We start from the raw sequence: 24,679 nt of genomic DNA on the forward strand, positions 1-24,679 counted from the left end.
GCCATCTGACTTGAATCTTTCCAAGAGAAATCTGCTGTCACTCTTATCTTTGCTCTGCTGCGGGTAGTGTCTTTTTTTCCTCTACGTTTAAGATTTGCTGTCACTGGTTTTAAGCAATTTGATTATGATGTGCCTTGGTGTCATTTTCTTCATGTTCCTTATGCTTGTGGCTCATTGAGCTCCTAGGACCTGTAGGTTTATAGTTTTTATCAAATTTAGAAAAAATGCTCTTCAGATATTTGTTGTCTTCTTTCTGGAACTCCAATCAGACATATCCTACACTATATTAATTTTTAAAAGACTGTTGGAATATTTTTAATTCATACATTTTAATTCATTATGCCATAATGATATCACAATCTATTTTACAAGTTAAACGTATGACTACATGTGAAATAAAAATAGGAGGACAAAACTAAACATAGATCAGGAAAATGAATTTTTCCAATACCAGGTGCCAAAGGAAGACATGTTGCCTGCAGAGCCCAAGGAGGAGGCAGGGAAGGTGATGGGAACAGCATCGGCTTGTGGTGTGTGTTTGTTTCTTGTGTTTGCCACAGGTTGGTCTTTGTGTGTTTTATTTTGCATCATCTGTATGGCTATGTCTTCAAGTTCACTAATTTTTTCTTCTCTGATGCCTAATCTATTAATCCTATCAAGTGTGCTTTTCATATTAAAAATTGTGTTTTTCATCTCTAGAAGTTCCATTTGGATTCTTTTTAAAATATCTCAGCATGTTCCTGGTTTCTTCTACCTTCTTGAACATATAGACCATACCTGTAATAGCAGTTTTAATACTCTTATCTCCTAATCCCTTCAGCTCTGTCATTTCTGGATGTGATGGGTGGCTGGGTGCCCAGCTATTTGGTTAAACATTATTCTGTAAATGTCTATGAGGGTACTTTTGGGTGGGATTAACATCTGAATCAGTGGACTGAGTAAAGCAGATTGCCCTCCCTAAGCAGGTGGCCCTCATCCAATCTGTTAAAGGCTAAGGGAGAATTCAGTCTCTCCACCTGTCTCTGAACTGAGACATCAGGTTCCCCTGCCCTTGGACTCTGACTCAGACTGGAACTACCCCCATTGGCTCTCCTGGGTCTCCAGCTTGCCAAACGCAGATATTGGGACTTCTCAAGCCTCCATAACCGCAGGAGCCAATCCCTTATAATAAATATCTTATTGGTTCTCTTTCTTTAAAGAAACTATACTAATATCTTGGGTCTGTGTCTATTGATTGGTTTTTCTCCTAGTTACAGAACATGTTTCCCTATTCCTGCCTTGTACTTTTTCTTTGGGAATTTTACATTGTTGGTTGTTGGATTTTTTTTTTTTTTTTTTTTTTGGTATTCCTTTGAATTCGGAGATGAACTTTATTGTGTCTTGCTTTAAGTCGCTTGGGAACAGGTAGATCCTTTCAAGGATTGCTTTTAATTTTGCAAGGGAGGCTCCAGAGCAGGTGTCCGCCTAGGGCTACTATAACTCCAGTACTAAGAGGGAAACTTCACCCAATGCCTTGGGTACTGACGTCTTTAGCTGGGAGAACACTTACCATTCTTAGCCCTGTGTGAGCTCTGATAGTTTGGGGGCCTAGTACTTTCCAGTAGTGCTTTTAATTTCTTTTCATATACAAACAGTTTAAACACTCAGCCAAAGACTAAAGGGGACCCTCTGCAGATGTCCAGAGTTCTTTGTGCAGCTTCCTCCTTCCTGGAACTCTGTCCCCCAGTGTCACTCACCTAAAGCCCTCCCCAACTCTGAACTGTTACCTCACTTCTGCGAGAGCACTAACTCGGTCTGGCCTCTCCCTGCTCTGCAGCCTGGAAACACTCTCCAGGCAGTGGGCTGGGGCAATCCCGGGGCCTGTGGCTCTTCTCCCAGGGATCACAGTCCCGTGCTGTGTGTTGCCCAACGGCTGAAAATGCCTGTCTTCATCAAGTGCTTCTCTAGTTTCAGGTAGGACAGTAAATTTGTTCCATGACTCAATCATGGCAAGAATCAGGAGTTTACCATTTATTGTTGAAGGATTTCTGAAGGCAGAGAGGTGGCCTCATGCCTGGCTACAGCCCTTGGTACCCTCCAACCTTCCTTGGCTCTCATTCTGCTCTATCAACAAGTAAGACCCTTGGAGAAATGGGGACAGGAGTGGGGCAGGTATATCTACCCCTCCGATTCTAACATACAGATATGGACGCTGCCTCTTCCCTTGGTTCCCCGAGAACAGCCTGAAGTTCAGCAACCCCCAACTCTTTTGGAAAAATCCGTCACCTCACAATTACACAGCATCACTCCTTGCTATTTGCTTGCATATACACTGTTTCATTTGATTCCAACAGGGAAGGGGTGGATGAGATGGGCTGTTATTACCCCTGCTTCAGAGAAAACCAATGAGGTGCCCAGCGAGAGGAGTTTCTGTCCACACCCCACAGCTGGCCACAGGAGAGGCGGGACGCACAGTCAGCTTTCTCTCCCTGATTCCTAGAGACACGTGTACATAGTAACAGCATCACTGTTACCAAAATGTGTGTCAAAATGTAGTCACTGGCATATAGTTTCATGATAATGGAATCCAAGGCCAGAAGTAAGCAAATAACCAAATAACCAAAAACTGCGGAGAGGACTGAAGGTTTACTAGTTGAACTTCCTGGCCTCACCAGAGCTAAGCTTGACGTGAAAATTTTGCATGAAGCAACCTTAGGATGTTTCCTTCCTCTTTTGCTACACGAGTTCTCCCAGGTGCCACTGACTTCCCTGATGCTCGGCAAGCTCTGAGGCCCCACATCACCGCAACCCCAGGTGACCCTGAGGACACCGGTCCAGGCCCCTCCTGCCAGCGCCAGCTCTCCTTCCTCCAGCTAAAGCCATCTGTGCTTACACATCACATGCTGACTAGACCCGGGTCCCAGAGCTGCAGTAGGTGTTTGGGCCGGGAACTCTTCCCTCACCATCGGCCGCCCCCACCTGGTGGATGAGCCTGGGGATCCCCATGGGGAAGGCACTGAGCACAGGGGAGCGTGTCCTCCAGGAGGTGAGGGAGGGTCTGACAGGCAGGGGCCACTCCCCTCAGGAGCCCCTGTGTTCCAAAGCAAGAGGGACCAGCTCTGGCGTGTGGTGGTGACCCACGATGTCGGGCTCTAGGAAGCACACGACCTTTCTGGAGGGGGAGTGAACAGTATGTGCCCCAAACCTTAAAAATGGCCACATTCTCTGATCCTGGAAATTCACCCACTCCGAGGAAGTCATCCCAAGGAAATGATTCCAGATGTGTGTGCAAGGCCTGAGTCAACCTCAATCTCTTCAAACACAGTGTCCAACACAGGACGTGAGACACAGTAACGGTTGATACTTCGGGAAAGACGGGAAGAGCAGACTTCCGTGGCTAGGCACCACAGGGGGCAAGCTGGTGTTTGCTGCTAAGTCTGCCTTCCCTCTCTGCCTTGCTGGGCCTTCCTGCAGGACAGCCACCTCCCTGCCTCACTGACGGTGGGCTTGGCTGGGTGACCTGCTCCGGGCTGGCAGCAGGCGTGATGCTTGCCACCGCCGAGGAGAAGCTCTGAACGAGACTGTTGTAGCTTGGATGGGGCATGCTTACTCCCCTCCTCCAGCAAGACAGCAGCCTGTCCCCGAGAGCCCACGCTCTCAGCCTCGTGTCAGAAACAGAAGACACACACGAAACAGAGCTGAGCCGCCACCTACACACACACCTCGCACAACCTCAGCAAGAATAAACACTTGTCGTCAGAACCCGCCGAGACTGAGACTGTTTGTTACGCGGCACAGCCTAATGAGAGCTGACGGATACGCACGGGAGGAAAGGGCGCACGCTCTCACGGAGCTCAAGGTCCAGCAACACAGAGGAAGTATTTTAGGGGCACCTTGAGGAGGACGTTGGATTTGGACACGTGGAGACGGGACACACGGGGAATGCAGGGAACGTGCACAAAGGTGAGAAAGCACAGGCTATTTTGATAACGGCTGGCACTCAAGAAGGGAAACTGAGGCCCTGAGAGTTTAAGCTACTTGACCAAATGAGTGCAGGACCAGGATTCAAACCCAGACCGGCAGGCTCCACGATCCAGCCTCTCAGCACAGCCCCAGAGCTGTGACATAAACGTAAGTCACAGATGAACGGGAACGAACAGCGCAGCGATCACCCACTAATGGCACGTGCACTTAGCTCCCGTGGGGAGGGTCACCACCGAGACGCGCGGGCAGAGGAACAGAAGCCAGAAGCGTGAGCTCTGGCATCCGACCTCCTGAGACTGAATCCCGGCTCTGCCGCCACAGCCGGGAGACCCAGACACACCACTCAACCTGCCTGTGTCCCGTGCCTCTATTTCCTCTTCTGTTAAATGGGGTGATCGTCGTACCCACCTGCCAGGGTGGCTGCGTTAGCACTAGCAAAGCTGTCAGGACAGGCCCTGGTACCCCCAACACATTCAGGAGATGTGACTTACAGAACAAATGATGTCACATGATCCAAAGACTCAACAGCTGGAAAAGGAAGAATTAAACTGAAACTCACCTCGCGCTCCTGGCCGGGGACGCTTAGCGGGATGCTGCAGTAAATGGACTTAAATTCTTGTCGCCTTCAGACTCCTGTCCTGCTAAGGCCCCAGCACACCCACCCGCGAGCACGCAGGCTTCCTCTTGTCCTTTCTCGCCCCCACCCCCAAGAGGCAATCCCTGTTATCAGGCCCGCACAGCCTTGCGGCCGGGCACGCGCTCACGCCAGGCACACAGCACTGCTGCACATCCCACCTTGGACGCTGCAGGCGCACGGAGACTCGCCACCGTCGCTCCGTCTCTCCTGCATCTCAGGCCTCCTGCTGGCTCACAGCCCACCCTCCGCCCAGCACACCCTGCCTTCCCCGCTCCAGGCTCTCTCTCCAGGCCCAGGCCAAAGTCCCCCTCCCCTGAGGCCTCCTCTCCGCAGGGCGCAGGCTCCCCATCCATCATCCCCTGGCGCTGTGTGTGGACCCCACGACGCCGACAGCCTTCTCCTCCGAGTCACCGTTGTTGATGACCCTTGTCACAGAGCACCGCGCTCACGGTGCCGCTAATGCTGACAATGGCTGCCTGCCAAAGGTCCTGTACTGTGCAGACATGGTCCAAGTGCCCAAAGTGTATTAACTCACTGAGTCTTCGGGACAGTCCTAGAAGTTTCCATAATAAACCCCATTTACAGACAAGGAAACTGAGGCTCAGAGGGGTCATGGAACCTGTCCGTGGCCACGTGTGTGGAGAATCATCAGTGGCCACTGTGGACGTTTACGTCCCAACGCCTGGGAGCTGTGAATGTGCCCCCTTCTGCATCACAAGGGGCTCTACAGGTGACAGGTGGGGAGATCACCCCAGACTGTCCGGCAGGCTCAACAGAAGCTCACGGAGGCAGGAGGGCCAGACTTAGAGAGGAGACGGACGACAGAAGCAGAGGTCAGAGCACAGGACTTTGAAGGTGGGGGATGGAGCCATGAGCCAAGAAACCAGGAAAGGAAGGTCTTTTGACCATGGGAATACGGCAGAAGCAACTGTCTCATTTCCAGGCCCCAGGCTGAAGACTCTGGCGGTTTCCACTAGTCTCAGGAATTGCCTGCCACAAGCCGTGAGCTGCCCCGTAAGAAGGGCGGCCACCGCGAGGATGTCCTGTGGGGCGGCCGTGTCCCAGCTGAGCCCAGGCCTCCAGCCATCCCTGCCAAGCGCCAGGACGTGAGGCTGTGCCCCGGGCCCCGGACGCTCCTGAGCCACTGGGCCACACTGGACCCCACCTAGTGAGCTCCGCCAGCACCACACAGAACAAACCTGCTCGGCTGAGCCCCACCCGAGTGCCCAGCCCACAGAAATCAGGCCACGTAACAAAACAGTTGCCATCTGAAGCAGCTAAGTGATGGGGGGACTGGGATGCACAACGGGGAACCACAGACAGTCAAGAGTGTGCAGCCAGGACACACAGCCACGAGTCTGAGCCCACAGCCCCGGCTCCGGTATCTTATCCTTTTCATTTCCATCCTGACTTCATGAGGCCGAGTTAGAGACCAGACATGGATGCTGGGAGAGGCCCCGGGAGCGGCTCGAGGTCCCGCAGTCCGAGGCAGCAGAGCTGGCAGCGAGGTCCGGCCCAGCTCAAACCCGCCACCACCGTTCTGCAGGGACTCATCAGGTGGATGTGCCACCAAAGCTGCTCCTCCTGGGCCCCAAGATTTACAGAGGAGGCCTGAATACGTGGCCCCATGAACAAGGGTGAAAACTGCACCAACAGCGCCGACGGGCCTTTGCACGTCCCGCTCTCCATGGGCGGCTGGGTTTCCTCCTGTGTCTCTCTGCTGAAGCTCTAGGTCTGGGACAAGAAGCAACAGCCCAGCCAGCTAAGGGGCCCTGATGACAGTCACTGCCATTGTGAGTCCTGCTGCCATAGGAACGTGGGTGGACTCTCCCCACTCGTCCCTGACTTGGCTTCCTGTGTCCCTCTGTGAGGACCACGATGGCTTGGCCCAAGCAGAGTCCAGGCGGTTCCCTCTCTGCGTCCCCAGGGAGGGAAGAATGTGGTGGATGGGATGGGTGGCTCTTTTCCTCCTCCTGCTTCCTTTGTAAGCTCGCTCTGGTCCTGCCTCGAGGAGGTGGGCGACTCTGGGCCAATCTCTTAGCTTCCCCAGCCTCTGTTTCTCCCAATGGAAAGCAGCGATGCTGGCACCGCCCCTCCAGGGAGCTGCAAATAGTCAACGCTGAGGGACCTGGAAGGCTTCGTTGAGCTCGGAGTCAAATGTACTAACAATTCAAATCATTGGAACGCCAGGGGCTGAGTGACTTCCCAGGCCAGACACAGGTGGCCCATTTCAGGTGAAGACACAGGCTCAGGATGCTGCAGTGACTGGCCCAAGGTCTCCCAGCTCCAGAGCCCAGGTCTGTTCATTCCAAAGCCCCCGCTAGTTAACATTTTGCAGAGGGGGCCCCCGAGACCTGCAAAATAGGACACTAATGAGCTACCCAAAGACCCCCTTGCCTATAGCTTAGCCCGCGTTTCCTTTTTCAAAAGCAGACTTCCAAGGTAGGGAGGGGCCTGTGAGATCATGAGAAACTGAGGTCCCGGAAGTGCAGGGGTTTGCTTGAAGTTGCCGGGCCCCCAGCCAAGCATGCCTCCTCGCTCGTGCATTCAAGGAGCACTGACTCCAGCCGGGCCTCCCATGGTGAGCAGCAGAACAGGGTCCTAGCATTCTGTTATTACCCTCAATGGCGCAGAACTCATGCTGTGGATTTCTCCTCCCTCCCCGTCCCCAGCCGTCGGCTCGGAGAGACGCTTGCTCAGCCCACTGAGTCAGGGCAGAGAATGACCTCTGTCCTAGGGGCTCTGGATAAAAGGTGCTTCCTGGCTGGGTGGGGGTGCCCAGGTCAGCAGCAAATCCTGTCCTATCACGGCCCTCCCTGTGCATCCCCGCGTGTGCGGGCCTGGGCCAGTCTCCAGGAGGCACGGACTAGTAAACCCACACCCTGAACTAAAGTTCCAAGGTGCACGCCGGGCGCAGGGGGCTCTCAGAGGCAGAGCCCTATTCCCGGGTCAGCACTGCGTACTCCTGGCCGGCCGCCCACCGCCAGAGAGTACTGGGGATTCTCGCACATAATTCTTGCGTGTAGCCCCTCCCCTTGGGAGACACGCCTAGAGTAATTCAGAGCACGTTTCTCTCCTGGTTTTGTATGCGAGGAATGCACAAATGAGGAGAGATTGTAGCTTTTTTAGAAATGGTAGGGACAGGGAGGGACAGGGAGGAACAGCAGGCCTGACTTGCTGGGCACCCAGGCTTTCCCAGCCATCTGAGACGGTCCTTCATCTCTCATCCCCTCCCCAGTTCCTAAAACTGGACGGTGGCTGCAGCTCAACTCGCTGACCTGGGGAGGTCTCAGCCACAAAGGGGCTGGGAGGTCCCAGGCGCCGGCAGAACTGGGGAGCACAGGTGGACACCCCAGGCACCATAGTGTGCGGAAGCCTGATGCGCACGCCGCCAGGCCTGCTGGCTTCATCACCGTGCCCCCACTGTGACAGAGGACAAAGCAGACTCAGAGAGACAAAGTATTGCGTCTGCAGTCAGATGGCCTACGGTTCAGATCCAAATTTAACTCCCGAGCCCTTGTACCAGGAGGTACAGCCTTGGGCTCTGGGTTGGGGGCTTGGTGGGGTTCACCCCCCCTCTGCAGAGCTGGCCTCCTTAGGGAGGGGAATGAAAAACTGGACAGTTTTGTACCATGAGCGAGACCAGTCCCCAAAACTCTAATGGGGTGGGGGTTTCTAGCAAGTCAGGCTGACCCACGTGACTGAGAACCAGAGCCCAAGGACGCCCGTTCCCCACCCCACAGGCCATTCCCAAGGCAGCATCTTCTGTTCTCCAGACAGCTGCGTGGTGCGGGAGAGCAAAGACGAGCATACCCGGGCACGCAGGGAAAGAGAAGGGAAAGCCGGATGCCCGTCACCTCTTTCCTCATGAAAGCAGGCCCGGGCTCAGCTGAAACCTTCCGCTCGGGGAGAGACACAGCTGGAAGAGCCACGTGACCCTGCTCACTAATGAGCAGCCCGAGGGGTCCTCTGGATCTGTCGCCCCCAGATCCCCTTTCCTGCAGATACGGGAGGAGGAGGAGAGGTGGGGGCAGGGGGACACCCCCACTTCTCCCACGAGTTTGAAAATCCCACAACCCCTGTGAAGGAAAGATTCGCTCTGATCCCGCATAAACTTGCAAGAAACAGAAGGGCCACGAGGCTAAGTCAAAGACGACAGTATAAGGTGACTGCGGGCCAGTTTTCCTTAGCAATATAGACACCAAATCATCCACAAAATACTGCAAAGCAACTCGAACTGCGTGTAAAAAGATGATCTATCATGAACACACGTGATTTATCCCAAGAGTACAAGGCTGGTTCAACGTAAAAATCAATCAGTGTCATCACCGTATTTAATAAAGGACAAAAACTATGCGATCATCTCAATAAAGACAACAAAAGCTTAGGACGCAATCTCACATCCCTTCATAGAACAAAGAAAAACAAGACCCAACCACTCAACAAGCTAGGAATGGAAGGGCTTTGCCTCCACCGGATAAAGGGCGTCTATGAAAAACCCACAGCTAATAACACATTTAATGGGAAAGAACTCAGCCACTTCCCAGTAAGAACCGGAAAAGACAAGGATGTGCGCTCTCCCCACTCCTACCCAACACCGGAGGGTCCGGTCGGTACGACTGGGCAACAAAAGGCATCCGGGATGGAAAGGAAGAAGTAAAACTATATTTACAGATGACACGATCTTGGATATAGAAAATACTCAGAAAATTCATGAAACATCTGAACCGATAAGAACCATGAACATAAGAACCAATAACTGATGTTCGTTAGCTGGTAGGATGTAAGGTCAGTGTACAAAAATCAGCTATTTCTATACGCTAGCAGCGAACGACCCAAAATATGAACACACGCAACAATTTCATCTACAATAGCTCGCAAAGAACAAAATACTAAATTTAACAAAAAAGTGCAAAACACGGAGACTGAAAACTAGAAAACCTCATTGAAAGAAACAGAAAAGATCCACCTGCGAGGAAAGACATCCTGGGTTCCTGAACTGGAACGCGGGGTACTGGGAAGACGGCCTTGCTCCGCACACGGACCCGCAGAGACAGCATGATCTCCGCTGAAACCCCGCTGCCTTTTTCCAGAAATCGACAAGCTGATTCTAAAATGAATACGGAAATGCAAGAGACCCCAGAGCCAAACCCATCTCGAGAAAGAACAACAAAGTCAGAAGACTCACATTTCCCCATTTCAGAACTTGGTACCACGCTACAGTAATAAAGACAGTGTGGCACTGACATAGGCCGATGGAAGAGAATCAAGAGTCCAGAATAAACCCTCATGTTTATGGGCAATCGGTTTTTAACAGGGAGCCAAGGCAATTCGGTAGCGGAGAGAATGGTCTTTTCAACAAATGGGCCTAGTCTGTGTGGAGTCATCAGGGAAGGCTTCCTGGAGGAGGGGACGATGAAGGAGAAATGACAGCAGGCAAGCTGGGCAGCGGGGACTGCTTCACACGGTCTGCGCACCTTGCTGTGAAGCTTCCCTGGGCCTGGAGGTGAGGAGGGCCTGGTTTTAACTCCAGTTATAGGGAAAGAAACTGGAGTGACTTACGTCACTAGCTTGACTTCCCAAAGCTGGGACCTGCACCCATCCCCTCCCTTACCCGAAGGAGGCCCTTATTTACCTGCCCGCTTTCCACTACCCCACAGCTGTCCAGACGGAGCTGTACGAGACACACACGTGCGTGTTTCCCTCTTCAGGGACGGCGAGGAGCAAAGACGTCTTGACTCTCTGACTCCCCCTTCATATATTAACTTAATTAGCTTGTTCTAGGTGATAGTTTCCTGTTGTGTGCTTCTGAACTTAACTCAGCGAATTAACATTTGTGAGTAGGATTTGGGTATGAATTTTAATGACTTCCATTCATTCACAGTCCAAACAAATTACATATTTCGTGCTCTATTTAATATGTTTACTGCCATTTTATTGTAGTCATTTGCAATGAAACAGCATAAAATATTAATTTAAAGAGGCAATCCCATGGATTATCTCTCAAAGTGGCAGAATGTTCTTCAAAGGCTGTCCAGTGATACTCATCATTCCCTAGAGAGAGAACGAACTGGGGGCGCCTGGCCGGCTCGGTCGGTAGAGCACGCGACTCTTGATCTCGGGGTTGCGAGTTCAAGCCCCATGTTGGGCGTAAAAAAAGAAAAAAAAATACAACGAACTGATTTTTATAGTTACAACCGGCCCCAGAACAGGCATGAACCAAGGTCTTTATAAAGGACATTTCTAAGATCCGTCTTCGATCTGCTAACGGGGAGCTCTGGGGCTCGAATGCTCTGTGAACACACTCCGGAAGGCATCTGTTGGAGGCAGAAGGCCAAGGCTGTGTCCCCCAATCTGTACTCGGGGAGATGGCTCTAGAAATCCATGAGTTAGGTGTGTTTTGGTTTTTTGTTTTTCATTTTTAAAATTGTATTGGACAATATGGAGACTGAAGTGGTTCTGAACACAGGCAATCTGAAAGGCACTGCTGGGGTCGTCAGACTAAGGGACTGATAACGGAAGCACCGGGGGCCTCAGGCATGGCCGCCGAGAACCCCTGTTATCAGCCAGCACACCCCAAGAGCAGCCCCAGCGCTGATCCACGGGCCAGGCCGAAAGTGCAGAGCGAACAACAGAAGCCTCAGAAATACTGGGCCCATCTGGACCCCTCGTCTGAGAGCTGAGGTTCTCACCTGCACCCCCAGGATCCCCCCCGCCCCTCCAGAAATCACTGCAGGTGTATCCCCACCTGCCTCCCCCCGCGGGCCTCAAGAGTGCTGGAGTCACGCCCGTAGGCAAGAGTGCGTTCCAGCAGCACATCTCTACAGTGTGTAAGGAAGGAAAATTTGGCAAATTTTTGCTCCAGATATATTCGGGAACATTGTATTTGGACAGATGCTGCATTTGCAAAGTGCTTCCAAAGTAGCTCTTCGAGGGGTCCCCACTCGTGTCTGCGTCTGGGTGGGGAGGCAGGGGTCTAGAGCCGCACGGTCCTGCAGGCTAGCTGGGGGCCGTTTAAATTCACCTCCGTTAAAATTAAATCAGGTTAGAAATTCAGTGCCTGTGCTGCACTAGCCACATTTTGAGAGCTCGACAGCCACAACGGGCAGTGCAGACCAGCAGACCACGTCTACCATCGCAGAAAGTTCTGGAAAACAGGGCCCACCTTCAGCTGCTGGGACACACCCAAGGTGCTGACTCCCACCTCCTTACCCACCTCTTTCCTGAGCCAGCCCTGTCCTCAGCTCCACCCCCAGACACCGCACACCCCTCCCAGCCGGCCCCCATCAGGTGCTCTGGGAACCAGGTTTCCGCACACCCCCTCCCCGGCATACTTCTCCCTGCCAGCTCTTAGCTTCCTATGCCTGCCATAACTAATCGCGACACTCAGTAGTTCAGAATAACAGAGCTTACGATCCTACACTTCTGCAGGTGTCCGAAGGCTAAAATGGGTCAACGGGGCTTTGTTTTTTACAGAGGCTCTAGGGGAGAATCCATTCCTTACCTTTTCCAGCTCCTCAGAGCCACCTGCATTCTATGGCTCGGGGCCCCACATCACCCCAACCTCTGCTTCCTGCTTCCGTCCTCACGCCTCCTCTCTGACTCTGACCCTCGTGATGACGCTGGGCCCACCCGGATAATCCAGGCTCTTTCCCTCCCCGTCCCAAGATCCCTCACTGAATCACATTTACAAAGTCTCCTTCACTATGTAAGGTACACGATCACAGGGACACTGACGTCCCCGGGGGGCCATTCTTCTTCCCATCACACGCCGCCCGCCTTCACTCTAGGCCAGGAAGAAAGAGGGCTCCCCAGCATCTGTCTCCCCTGTAGCCCCGCAGCCCCTACGAGAGGTCGATGAAGAGTCCCCGTGCCCAGATGCCTCAGGAGAGGCAAGTGACATGCCCGAGGTGGCAGGTGGGGCAGGTGGGCATCCGCCAATGCCCTTGCCAGGACACCGTCCAGAGAGTCTCAATGCTCAACCTTTCAGGCTGCATCAGGTCCCACCAAGGGTCTCAAACGTCATCAGATTTTGGTGTAGGAAAACAACATGCAAGCTTCCAACAAGAAACGACTCCCTAATGTGGGACTGAGCCGCTATCCGGGACCCACCACCACCCTCCAGACCCTGGTTTTCTACACATTGTGTGGACCCGACCCATCTGCCCCACGTGGCTGTCGGATAAAACAGCTCCTTTGTCTGGCCTACAGCCCACAGCAGAGGACAGCAGGATGGACAGCCCACTGCCAAGCAGTGGGAACACCTGGGGAGCTCCCTATGGCAGCCCACTCAGATGGGCCCGTAATGCAGGAGGGCCCTGTATTCAGCCTAGAGCATCAGGGAAGCCTTCCTGGAGGAGGCACCACGGGATAAGTCTTAAAGGAGATGAAGTTGGCCCAGAATCCTTTACAAGGAAATGTTTAAGTTCATATCATCCAACTCATTCACTCCAGAAATAAGTTAACACGCTGAGCCGGGGGAGCGAGTTCAAGGTCATGTGGCCAATAAGGGGTGAGATCAGTCAGGAAGGACAGGACATGCTGTGACACTAACAGTCCCCGATCCGGCGGCTGGACCCAAAGGAAGTTCATTTCTCACTTGTGCTCTGCGTCCAGCATGGGTGTCTGTGGGAGGCACACAGGGGTCACCTGGTGAGGTAGGCTGGCCTCTCCACCCGGCGGCCGTCACCACAAGGCAGACAGTGAACTGGCTCCTAACACTCTCTCCTGATGCGACCAGCCCTAAGGCTGCCCGGCCTCACCAGCCAAAGCAAAACACATGGCCCTGCTTCACTTCGAGGCTGGTGGCACGTGTCCTGCCATGGCCGGGGTCCCCTGAACCCCAGGGACCCAGTCCCCCACCCGCCACTGGGTCCCCTGCACACAGGCGGGAACCCCAGGGACCCGGTCCCCTCCCCGCCGCTGGGTCCCCTGCACACGGACACGCAGATGCACGTGGAATCTGTGCTCCCGCCTCCAGAAAAAGCGTGTGTTTCAGGTTCTCTGCAGGGGTGCGCAGGGCTGCTGGAGACAAAGGTCTGCCAACAGCCTTCCTGGGACACGCGTGTCTGCGGTTCCCTCAGAGGAAACCAGCAGGCCGTGCCCTGCCTCACTTACTATTGCAGACTGACGCCAAACTGCTGGGTGGGCAGAGGGGGCCGTGGCGGCGGTGTCTTGGCGGGAGGGGGCGACCTGCCCTTGTGCAGGTCCTGGAGCTTCTCATCATACCTGTGGACACAGCAGAAGCACGGCTCTCACCTTGCAGGGGAGGAGCCTCGGGCCACGGGGGCCAGATGCCCCATGACTGTCTGCAGGACACCTGCATCTCGTCCTCCTGGGCCCACGCGTCACACCGCCATCCCACACGTGAGCACATGCGTGCATGCTCACACACACACACACACACACACACACACACACACACACACACAATCCCCCACTACCATGGGTGTTCACATAAAAAGCAGAGAGAATAATCCAACCCCAGCAAATGTCCAATCTCTCCTGCCAACCCCTGGCCAACATTTCACCCACGAGTCTGCACAAAGGCTTCCCTCTACTGGAAGCACCTTCCCCAGCCTCTTGACCCAGCCAACCGTCCCCTGGAAACTCGCTTCAGGAGTCACCTCCTCCTGCAAGCTTCCCCTAACAGCCCCTCGCCAACAGTCCCCCCCCAGCTGTTGTCACCGACTTGAGGCCCCCATGACCTGGGAGCACCCCAAGGGTAGGGTCACTCCCCACACGGCTCTGTGTGTCCAGCGTCTGGCGTATGTCTTGGCGCCCACAGGAGTTCGACATCTCCCCTGCCCCTGCCCATCTCCCTGCAGCTCAGCAAGGGCCCCACTCCCTTCAAGGAGCCCCCAGTGAGGGAGGCGCAAAGGACCAGGGGTCCAAGACCTGCCCTCGCATGGCTGCGGGGCCAGCCGGCCACACGCCTTCCTCTGCTCCCCTGACCTCAGGGGAGAGACTGTGGAGCGGGGATTCCCACTGTCATATAAACTCAAGTAGCAGACACATGAGTAGGCTTTCAGCAAAAGCCACCGGGTGGGCTGGCTTCCAGAGCACCTGTGTCACGCCTGAGAACATTTCATTCTGTCCACGGCGTTAAACACACGCCCAAGAAATTCCCCTGATTCTCTGCTCAGAGGCAAACGCGGTAAACAGCAAGGCGGCGAACAGCAGTTACCGCGACGGCGTATATTTTTAAATCCGTGTGCCACAGGGGAGGGGAGGGAAGAGCCGCGTCTGTGTGCACAGCCTGCCGCAGGCTCGGCTCCCTGAGTCAGCAGTTAGCATCCCTGCTGACGCCGCACGTTTCGGGGCCAGATCCGCGGGGCACACGTTTGGAGGCACAGCTTTCCACGCTAACGGGATGGACGGAGGCCCGTGGGATCCCCAGGGTGTTTCCACGCCTCTCGGAACGGGGTCCGACTCACCGCAGAACCTCCGGGGGGACGAGCAGCTGGTCGTACTTGAGGTGTTCGCGGAGCTCACTCAAGTAGTTGAAATAGATGACTTTCTTCCCAAACTTATGACTAGAAAAGCAGAAGCAGGAGAATAAGCACGACGAGACGGAGAGGCCGGGGGCGGGGCGGGGGCCGGGCCGCGGGGGGAGCAACGCAGGCGCTCTTCATATTAAGAAACCATAGTGCTGACTCCAGTCGAAACCAGCACATAATGGAAGCAGCGCACGTCTGCAGATCTTTTGCTTTCCTAAGAACTCGGATGCACCAAGCACTCGTGAGAGTCTCATCTGCATAAAAATAAAGATCTCCTCCAGCTAGAATCTGCCATGAACGTGCACGGACGGAGATGGCGGGGAGGGCCCGGACGGCCTGTGGTTTCTGGCTCCGGGGTGCCTTCCCGCGCGGGCACCTCCCTGTCTGTGAGGGTCCTGGGGGGCCAGGGAGCACACCAGGCGCTGTCTGCTCTCCCTCCAGGACAGTGTCACTCAGGAGGCCAGCCTGGAGCGAGCACCGTGGACCCAAGCCCCGGCCGAATCCACTCCCCGCCTCTCAGGGCCTCAATCTCCCCCTCAGAAACGGGTTCTTCCTCTGAGCGAGACTGTCTGGGAAACACGTCCACTGTCCCACCCCCGGTACCCACCACCTGGGGCCGCTGTTACCCACAAGCCCGCTCCCTGAGCTGCAGCGTGGGGACAAGGACAGGATCCGACAGGTGAGGAGTCACATGCCTGGCCCCGCACCTGCTCCCGGTAAACGGCCACCGCCTGCCTCGTTCCTCGTCACAGCTCTACTGGAGGGTCGCTGGCACCCACAGAGCTGGACGGATTTCACGGGTACGATGTGGGGGCTTGGGCCCCACGCGTACGCCGTGATGCCATCGCCACCGTCACGGGAACGAGCCGATCCATCATCTACCAAGTGTTCCTCGCGCCCCCTGCTTTGTGTGTGTGGTTAGAATACTCAGCACGAGAGGTCCCCTCTGAACACATTTTCAAGGGCACGACACCCTGTCGTCAACGGCAGGCTCCCTGCTGGCTGTCGGGCAGACCTCTAGAACCTCTTCCCTTGTTTTATCACAAGCCGGCCTGGAGCTGGAGCCCGCGGGAGGCCCAGCCGGGTGCACTGGCTCCCCCTAGTGGGTGAGCGGGAATCAGGCCGGGTGCCCAGACCCCCAGCCACGGGCCCTGAGGGGCAGAGGGGGCCTGCAGGGGGACACAGATGTCAGCTTCCGTGGGGCAGGGAGGCCCCTGGTGCCAGCCCCATACCCATGTAGGCGCACCCTCTGACATTCGCTGTGTTTCTTCTGCCTGAGCCCCCGCCCCCCCGGCTGGCCAGGCGTTTGCTGGTCACCAGGCTCGGGAGGGCAGACACGAGGAGGGCCCTGCTTCCTGCCCCTCATGCCCTAGAAGGGCCTTGGGGCAGCGCATCCCGGGGATGGCAGTGCAGGTGTGGGGGCAATCTGCAGGCCCCACCTCCAGAGGGTCTGAGTCAGGAGGCAAGGGGCCAGGCCTGCGGACACGACTGTTCGTTCTCGGGCATTGGAGAGCCTCCGCGCTTGTCCTCTTCACTTCCAAATGAACACTCCAGGGCTCAGAGGGGTCACGCAAGCCGCCTGAGGCCACACAGCCAGCAGAGGGCAGAGCCCAGTCCCGACTCCAGGTTCTCTCCTGGTACCTGGTTTACGGCCATGCCTGGGGCAGGATAAGTGGCAGAACCATATGGGCTTGAGCCGGAATCCCAGCTGAGCCGTGACTCACTGTGTGACCGCAGGAAAGCGACTTAACCTCTCTGAGCGTCAACCTCCTCTCCTTTGGAAGAGGGAGAATACAGCCGACCTCACAGGATCGTTTCGGGGTGCTATGCATGTAAGATGTGTAAGAAATTGTGATAAATTAATCACAAAAGGATAGGGAAAGTGTTTTTTTTATTTTATTTTATTTATTTATTTGACAGATAGAGAGACAGCCAGTGAGAGAGGGAACACAAGCAGGGGGAGTGGGAGAGGAAGAAGCAGGCTCCCAGCAGAGGAGCCTGATATGGGGCTCGATCCCAGAACACCGGGATCACGCCCTGAGCCGAAGGCAGACGCTAAACGACTGTGCCACCCAGGCGCCCCAGGGAAAGTGTTTTTAAAACAATGTTAGCAGCAAATCCTGAGCACCTACGAGTGCCAGGCAGGCCCTGTCCTAAACACCCTGCGTGTGCCAAGTCAACAAACTCTTGCAAGGACAGAACGGCTGCAGCAGCACCATCAGCTGCGTGGGGAAACTGAGGCAGGGAGAGGCTGCATCTCCCGCCCAGGGAACTGGGTGATCAGAGGCGGGGCCAAAACAAGCCCGAGCTCCGGAACCTCCACAGCATCTGGGCGGCCACACGACAGAGGGGGAGGGATGATTATTTCCCCAAGAAGTCAGAGAGGTTTCTAGAACTCTGAGAGCTTTGCGAAGGTGAACGACAGCGCCAGTGAGAACATCTGAACTGTCTCCTCGGGCAGCTGCGTCACCAGCACTGGCTTCCTCACTACGTCAAGGACGGCCCCAGCAGGCTGGTCCTGGTTAGGCAACAGAACCGACGGACAAAACCCCACCTTCCCAACAGGCGGGGGTCTGCGGTGGCGGCACAGGCAACCAGGGGGAAAGCTGGCGGGGAATTCTCCTGCAACGAAAGGAAACCTGGCCACGGAAGTCTCTCCCTGCGTCAAACCGGAGCAGACTCAAGTCTGCTATTCCAGAAATTCTCCAAGTAGAGCCTGCAGACCCGGGAGTCGCATCCGACCCCCTCCCCGGCAGGGCCACGCGGGCCACATGCCCTGGACTGAGCGCTGGTCTGAGTTTTGTGCATCCTTGTAGTGAACCTCCAAACGTGAGGTGGTCTTGGGGACCTGACACAGGTGCATAAAGGAAGTGCTCAGGCCAGGGTGGGATTTAAAATACCAGGTGCAGGGGCGCCTGGGTGGCACAGCAGTTAAGCATCCGCCTTTGGCTCAGGGCGTGATCCTGGCGTTCTGGGATCAAGCCCTGCGTAAGGCTCCTCCGCTGTGAGCCTGCTTCTTCCTCTCCCACTCCCTCTGCTTGTGTTCCCTCTCTCGCTGGCTGGCTGTCTCTGTCAACTAAATAAATAAAATCTTAAAAAAAAAAAAAATACCAGGTGCAAAGCTCCACAAAGCTAGTGAGCAGGTGCATTCCTGTTAAGGACCGTTGGCCCCATGACCTGCCATAACCACAGGGTGGGCGGGGTACCCCAGACACACAGGTGCCCCAGAGCTGAGACCTCCACAATGCCACACAGGGAGAGCCGTCCCCCTGAACCCGCGGGATGCCGCCTCCCGCCACAGTGAGGTTCTCGCCGAGAACGCCGCGTACCTGATGAGCGGTCTGAAGATGGTCCACAGGACCTTGAGGAAGTTGGTGGGGTGCACGACGTACAGGGCCTTCAGGTTCTTTCTGTACCTAAGGAGGGAAGCGTGAGACGACTTCAGAACAACACGCCCTGCCCCCGAAGCTGAAAAACCACAAGGCCCTAACCACGAGGCCCAGAACCTTCGCTCTGTCGATACGACCGATCTCAGACATTGAACCAAAAGTCAAAGGGGAAAATCAGGACCTCTCGTCCGCCGCCGCCGCCTGGCACGCCCGCCGCACTTTACAGTTTGCAAGAACAGAGCCCCACTTACGGGCGCCACACCGGGAGGCGGGGGGCTCACTGAGCCGTTCACAGCAGCAGGCTGTGGAGTGAGAACTAGCACACCCACAGCACGGGGTACAGGGCACCCGCTTAAAAATGGGGTGCTACTTAGCATGCTTGCTCCCCTCATTCCAGAATAATTCAGTCCAAGGCCACGAGGCTGAGCCAAGGAGGTTGGGACCACCCAGGGTGGAGATAGCGAGGGCGGGCAGGGTGGCCGTGGCCCGACCTGGTGTCGTCTGAGAGGACAAGCCAGCGTGCGGTCAGCCAGGGGGACACTAGCCAGCTCTTACCACTCACAAGAGCCGACTGTCAGAACTTCAGGCATTCGGGGAACCAGTTGTGAAAAACATATTAAATAACATAAGCACAGAATTAAGTAAATCATATCAAGCATTAAGGTAATAAATATTCAAAACTCCTCACTTCCTCTTTATTTTACTACATTTACTCCTTCCTGTGCCCTTGACACCATTTGTCTGCGGGATCTGAATAATGGAAGTCCATACCGAGTGTCCCCCCAGCTCCGCGCCCAGGGGCATCATTGCTGGCAGCTTGAAGCTGGCCACGGTGCAGGAGATCCGACCGTGTCACAAACCAGCCTCCCCAATCCCCTGAGAGCTGGTCATCACACGTGGACCAGGGTGCCGCTGGGCCAGACCCGGGGGTGGGGGGTGGGGTGAGGGCAGGGGAGGCGCAGAGGCCGGGGGAGGTGAGCTGGGGCTGGTGAGCTGGAGCTGCCGGGTGTGTGAGCAGGGCTTCCTCACGGGGACGCGCCAGGACGGGAAGGGGTGCACAGGAGAGGGGTGGCCCAAGAGGGAACAGGACCAGTGAGTGAGATTAGTCAGGTGCTGGGCGACGGACGGGTAAGCAAGTCGGTAAGGGAGGCACGAGCAGAGAAGAGGCAGACAGATGCAGAGAGAGAAGAAACCAGAGTGAGCCCTGGGCTGCAGGACGGGAACAGCTGTAGGCATCGGGGTGAACGCACGGTTCCCGGCAGAAACAGAGACGTGTGAACAACACCCCAACGGTCTGTGCACAGAGCCTGGGGCCAGTCACCCCAAAAGCAACAAGCATACTACTTCTAGACCCTGGCCCCTGGACAGCACTCTGCACCGAAAGGAGCCAGGGTTCCCAGAGAAACAGCAGGCCCCGGGGGCGGGGGTGAGAACGATGTAAGGTGTGCCTGGAGCCCCTGCTTGTGCTAGACTCTGTAAGGGCGGCACTCAGCGCGACGATGACGGGATGCCAGGCTGGAAGGGCACCCACGTGGCCGCATTTGAATCTGAGCATTAAACATAGTCATGGATTAGAACCCACTGAATGAAACAGGCACTCACACGTCCATGTTGACAAATATCAGCGGGAAGCGTAAGCTCCTCCTTACAGTAAACTGCCGATAGTTCCAAGCACCGTTCGGCCACCGTCAGAGTTCTCCCTGGGCTGAGAGCGAGCAGTGGAGGCAAAGGCTGGGACACGACTCCTCGATGAGGAGCAACAGAGTCTCTACAGAGCCTCCACAGAGCCTCCAAGTATCTCCCAAGGAAATACTAACTAATTACAAAAAGAACGGCTGTCAGCGCAGAGAGGGGAGCCGCAGTGGTCCAGGGTCCCAGAGCACTGCTGCCACCGAGTCCATCCTGACATGGGCGTGGCTTCCTGGAAGGGGGTCACAACACACGTGTGTGGACTGGTTCTCCCTTAAAAGGAGCAACCAGGCAGAACAGTCTGGAGAACGAGGAGTCAACAGCCAAGAGGAAAAGAATGCAGGAAACCCACCAGCGTGCAGGGAGAGCAGAGAGAAAACCCTTGTGGTAGAAATCACACCGAATTGGATCTGGAGCACCACTTGCATACCTCTGGTGATGGGGAACTCACTACCCCAGCAGCCGCTCCACTGCTGGTTTTGATGCCTAGAATGTCTGTCCTTTCTGATTCCATCGAGTCAACGTCTATAGTCCTACCCCCACCTCCTGGTCTACCTTTGTGGGAAGCAGGACACAAGTTTGCCTCCTTCCATATGATAATTTATTTCTATCGGCTCCACATAGGGGTACGTATGCATCTCCTCCTCTCAGCCTGAGCCTCTGGAAAAGGCCACTTTGAACATATCCTTCACTTCTTCTCAGGCACCTTCCCTGGCTCCCCCCCCCCCCCCGACTCCTAAACCAAGTCTGGCATCCTTAGCACGCCCCCTGCCCTTTGTCACCTCCCTCCACGCTTCCCCAGGTGAGTCCCCCAGTCCAGCCCTCCCACCACGGAGCCTCAGCCCCCCTTACTCCTTCTTGGGCCGGCCACCTAGCAACACCCTGCCCATCCCTCCAGGGGCTGCCCAGAGGCCGTCTCCTCCACCTGGCCTCTCTGACTGCCCAGCTGGAACTCCGGCACTCAGCACCACTGGCCCCACTGGCTCCTCCATCTACCCACCCAGCCCTGACGGAGAACCTGCCCCGTGCAGACCTTTTCCCTCATGCAGGGGATACAGAGACGGGTCAGGGGGTTGCGGCCGGGTACAGGGGACACAAACACGCCTCTCTGCAAATGCACTGTCTGCTCAGGGACAGCGAGGCCACAGGGAAGGGGCTGTTGATTCTCCGGGGACAACCCAGGAAAGCTTCGTGGGGGAGGGGCCAGAGCTGGGGCCTGGTTGCCTCCAGCTGCCTTGCAGGGCCTGGCACGTATGGTGTCAGGTACATGACCGCAAAGTGTAACAACATCCTTTCCCGAAGACACAGGACAGAAAGCCAAGAAATTCCTCGAGAAAGTCTATGGACAATGACAGCAGGGCCCAAAAGGCGGGAGGGCAGGCTTTGGGAAATCAGGCACTACTGGCCACCATCCCACGCAGTCACAGGTCTGATAGGAATTCTTCCATCAGGTATGGAGGACCTTTGAGAAGGAACACCCAGCGGAATCCGGAGATCCACACGAAGGCCGGATAGCGCGGCCTATAGCCAAACACGCGACAAAGTCGATTGTTACGCAAGACGTCGCTCAAGAAAAGATCCACCAGCTCCAAGCTGTTCCCACGAGGTGCGGCGCGTCGGGTGGGACAGGGAGACTGGGTCTCCGGTGGGGTCCCGGCCCTGCCACACACCAGGTGAGGGACACAGGGAGAGACCCCTGCTCTCTGGGGCCTGTGTGTCCTCGGCTGTCCAGCACCCTGTCCACCTCTCCGACAGAGACACCAGAAAGCCCCTTGGACACTGTGAAGTGTGGAGAAAGCACGAAGGGCATCTGGAAGACAGCTGTGCGGTCGTATTTCTTTGCCACATTTCTTAGACCGGGGTCAGTAACCTAGGGGACACGGGCCACATCCGGCCGGCCACCGACTTCTGCACAGCCCACGAGCCCAGACCGGCTTTCCCTTGTTAATGGCTGGAAAAAAAACCTAAAAGAATAACAGTTCCCGATATGTGAAAATGACACGAAATTCACATCCCGGCGTCCATAAATCAAGCTTTACTAGAACCCGGTCCCACCTCTGTGTTAGCTGCAGTTGCTCTTGCAGAAATGAGTAGTTCTGACAGAAATCCGAGGGCCCGCAAAGCCAAAATATGGACTGTCTGGCCGTCCCCGCCCTAGATGACGAAGATGGACAGAGCCCCCGCCCCAAGGGAGGGGACCCCACTCACCCCAAGCTCCTTCAGCCTAGCTCCCTGCCTCCCGTGACACAGCTCTGACCCCTCCTATCACCCGGGCTCCCCCTCACTCAGAGTGACCCTGAGCCCTCCACCCCCCAGCCGCGGGCTTGAGGGCACACACCTCCTGTCGAACTCCTTGTAGGTGCTCTGCAGCCAGCCCAGGGACGGCTTGTTCCGGCTGTTCAGCCCGTAGTGGAAGTAGACGATGGTGTAATCACTCTCCACGTACTGGTCCAGCGTGTGTTTCAAATACCTGCATACAAAGCACAGACTCGGTTTCCAACACCAGCCTCTCACCGTCACTGAAACCAAGTACACTCTCCCCAGAACAGAAGCCGTGGTCACCCAGTGGGTGCCAGCACCAGGTCACGTGGGGACCCATGCAGAGCCCCTGGGAACCCACCAGCAAGGGGGCCCCGTCCTTATTTGTTAGAGGTGGCTCAGAGAGGTTGAGCACTGAAGGTCACGGTCACGCAGCTAGCAAGAGGATGTGACAGGCCGAGAAATGGTCCAGAAGAGACATCCACGTCAAGTCTCTGGAGCCCATGAATGAGACCTTATTCAGAAAAGGGTCTTTGCAGGTATGACTAAGGTAAGGCTCTTGCAAGGGGGAGTTTCTCCTAGATTATCCGGGCGGGCGCTAAACATACCACGTGTGTCCCGACAAGACAGATAAAACGGGGAAAATCACAGAAGGAGGTTGTGTCTGCGAAGAGAGAGGCATAGCGGAGAGTGACGGGGCCCCCAGCCCAGGAGGGTGAAGGTCGGCTGCCAGCCGCCAGATGCTAGAAGCAAGGCTCCGCTCCTGGAGGGGCAGCTCCCTCTGGAGGAGCATGGCCCTGCCAACACCTCGGTTTCGGCCTTCTGGCTGTGAGAACAAATGTGTTGTCTCACGCCACCCAATATGCAACGATGAGTCATAGAAGCCACAGGGAAGTCACAGAGGCCGCGCGGGGATTCGAACCCAGGATGGACTCCCGGCCACTCTGCTGCGTCTCTAGCTTCCACATCAGCTCCAACCATTTTTTCTCGTCACCATAAAGCAGAGTCCCGACTCTGCCCTGCTTCTGTCACGTGACCACACGCCAGTCTGAGCCCTGCAAAGCTCCACGATTGCTTCCAGCCCTTGGTCCTTCCCTGCCACACCGGGGGACCCGCGTGAAAAGGCCTCGTCCAGCCATCTGCAGGAGATGAGCTGCAAGAGGGCCCTCTAAAGTCCCTCGTCATTTTGGCCGGGGCCGCCGACATCGAGCAGGTCAGACCGGGCTGCCAGAGGCATCGTCGAAGGCACATCTTGTCCTTACTTCAGTCCGCCTCCCATGAGCCTGTGGCAGGGGACACGCCTGCTTTCACTGCGTGCTCTGCTAAGGCAGCCTGCCGGGAGCTCTGGGTGCAACGGGTGTGGGCCGGGTGCCCCTGGGGACAAGCGTCCGCAGCACGGCTCCAGGAGAAACGCCCAGCAGCCCCTGCCTGTCTGCAGGTGCTCAGCGGCTCCGGACGCCGCGGGGGGATCTCTATCTTGCACAAAAGGATGTCAGCTTCTCCTCTGCTTGTCTGACTCCAAGCGTCATCAGATAGCCCTCTGCCCAAAGCACTGACTCTCTGAACAGCAGGCTTTGCACGAATTTACTCGCTTAATCCCCACAACAGCCTGGAGGCAGGCACTGTACAGGCCCATTTTACAGAGGAGTCAACTGAGGCTGGCCGAGGAGAACCAGGAAGGGGTAGAGCCAGGATGTGAACGGAGCAGTCCACTCTCTGGCCCACGCTGTCCTGCCTCCTGAGAGCCACACGCTCCCACCCATCGTCTCTGATGTATAAACTCGAGGCTCTGTCCCTGTCGGGATACATCTGCCACACGGGGTGCTCCGCGCAGGAAGTCATTAACTAAATTACTGCTTGAGCTCCAAAGACACGGACTTATTTCTTCACCCACTGCAAAAATAGGAGCGCACATCTGGCCACAAGAAAGCCACTGCTTGGACAGGGAGAGGGAGGATGGTGTGTGTGGGTGGCAATGTTTTCCACGGAAACACGGAAAAGACTCAGCCTTGGCGCTCCTCCCAGCAAGGCCAAGAAGCCTACGGGGCACCTTTGAGTAAATTAGAAAAAGGTTCTCCTTCCTCTAGATAGATACCCTCCAGCACAGGGTAAGAGGAGTGGCAGCTGGATGCCAGCCCGTCATTGTGCTGCCCTTGTGCAGTGAACAACCTATACAACTGTTCACAAAGGCTGTGCTGACCACTTCCTTCTGGTAGTGAAGGTTTCTGAGGCAGGCACATGAA

General features: G+C 55.8%; 1 protein-coding gene across 1 annotated transcript in view; it reads right to left on the reverse strand.

Annotated features, from left to right (window-relative positions):
• ARHGAP8 (Rho GTPase activating protein 8) overlaps positions 1-24,679 on the reverse strand; it is a 66,329-nt gene that overhangs the window by 11,387 nt on the left and 30,263 nt on the right. The window contains 4 exon segments of the mRNA XM_045780080.2: positions 13,718-13,828; positions 15,037-15,135; positions 18,429-18,515; positions 22,516-22,647. Coding sequence (XP_045636036.2) covers positions 13,718-13,828; positions 15,037-15,135; positions 18,429-18,515; positions 22,516-22,647 — 429 coding nt within the window.

The sequence above is a fragment of the Ursus americanus genome, chromosome 17 (assembly GCF_024610735.1).
Source record: "Ursus americanus isolate L20-20 chromosome 17, mUrsAme1.1.p, whole genome shotgun sequence".
Taxonomy (NCBI): Eukaryota; Metazoa; Chordata; class Mammalia; order Carnivora; family Ursidae; genus Ursus; species Ursus americanus.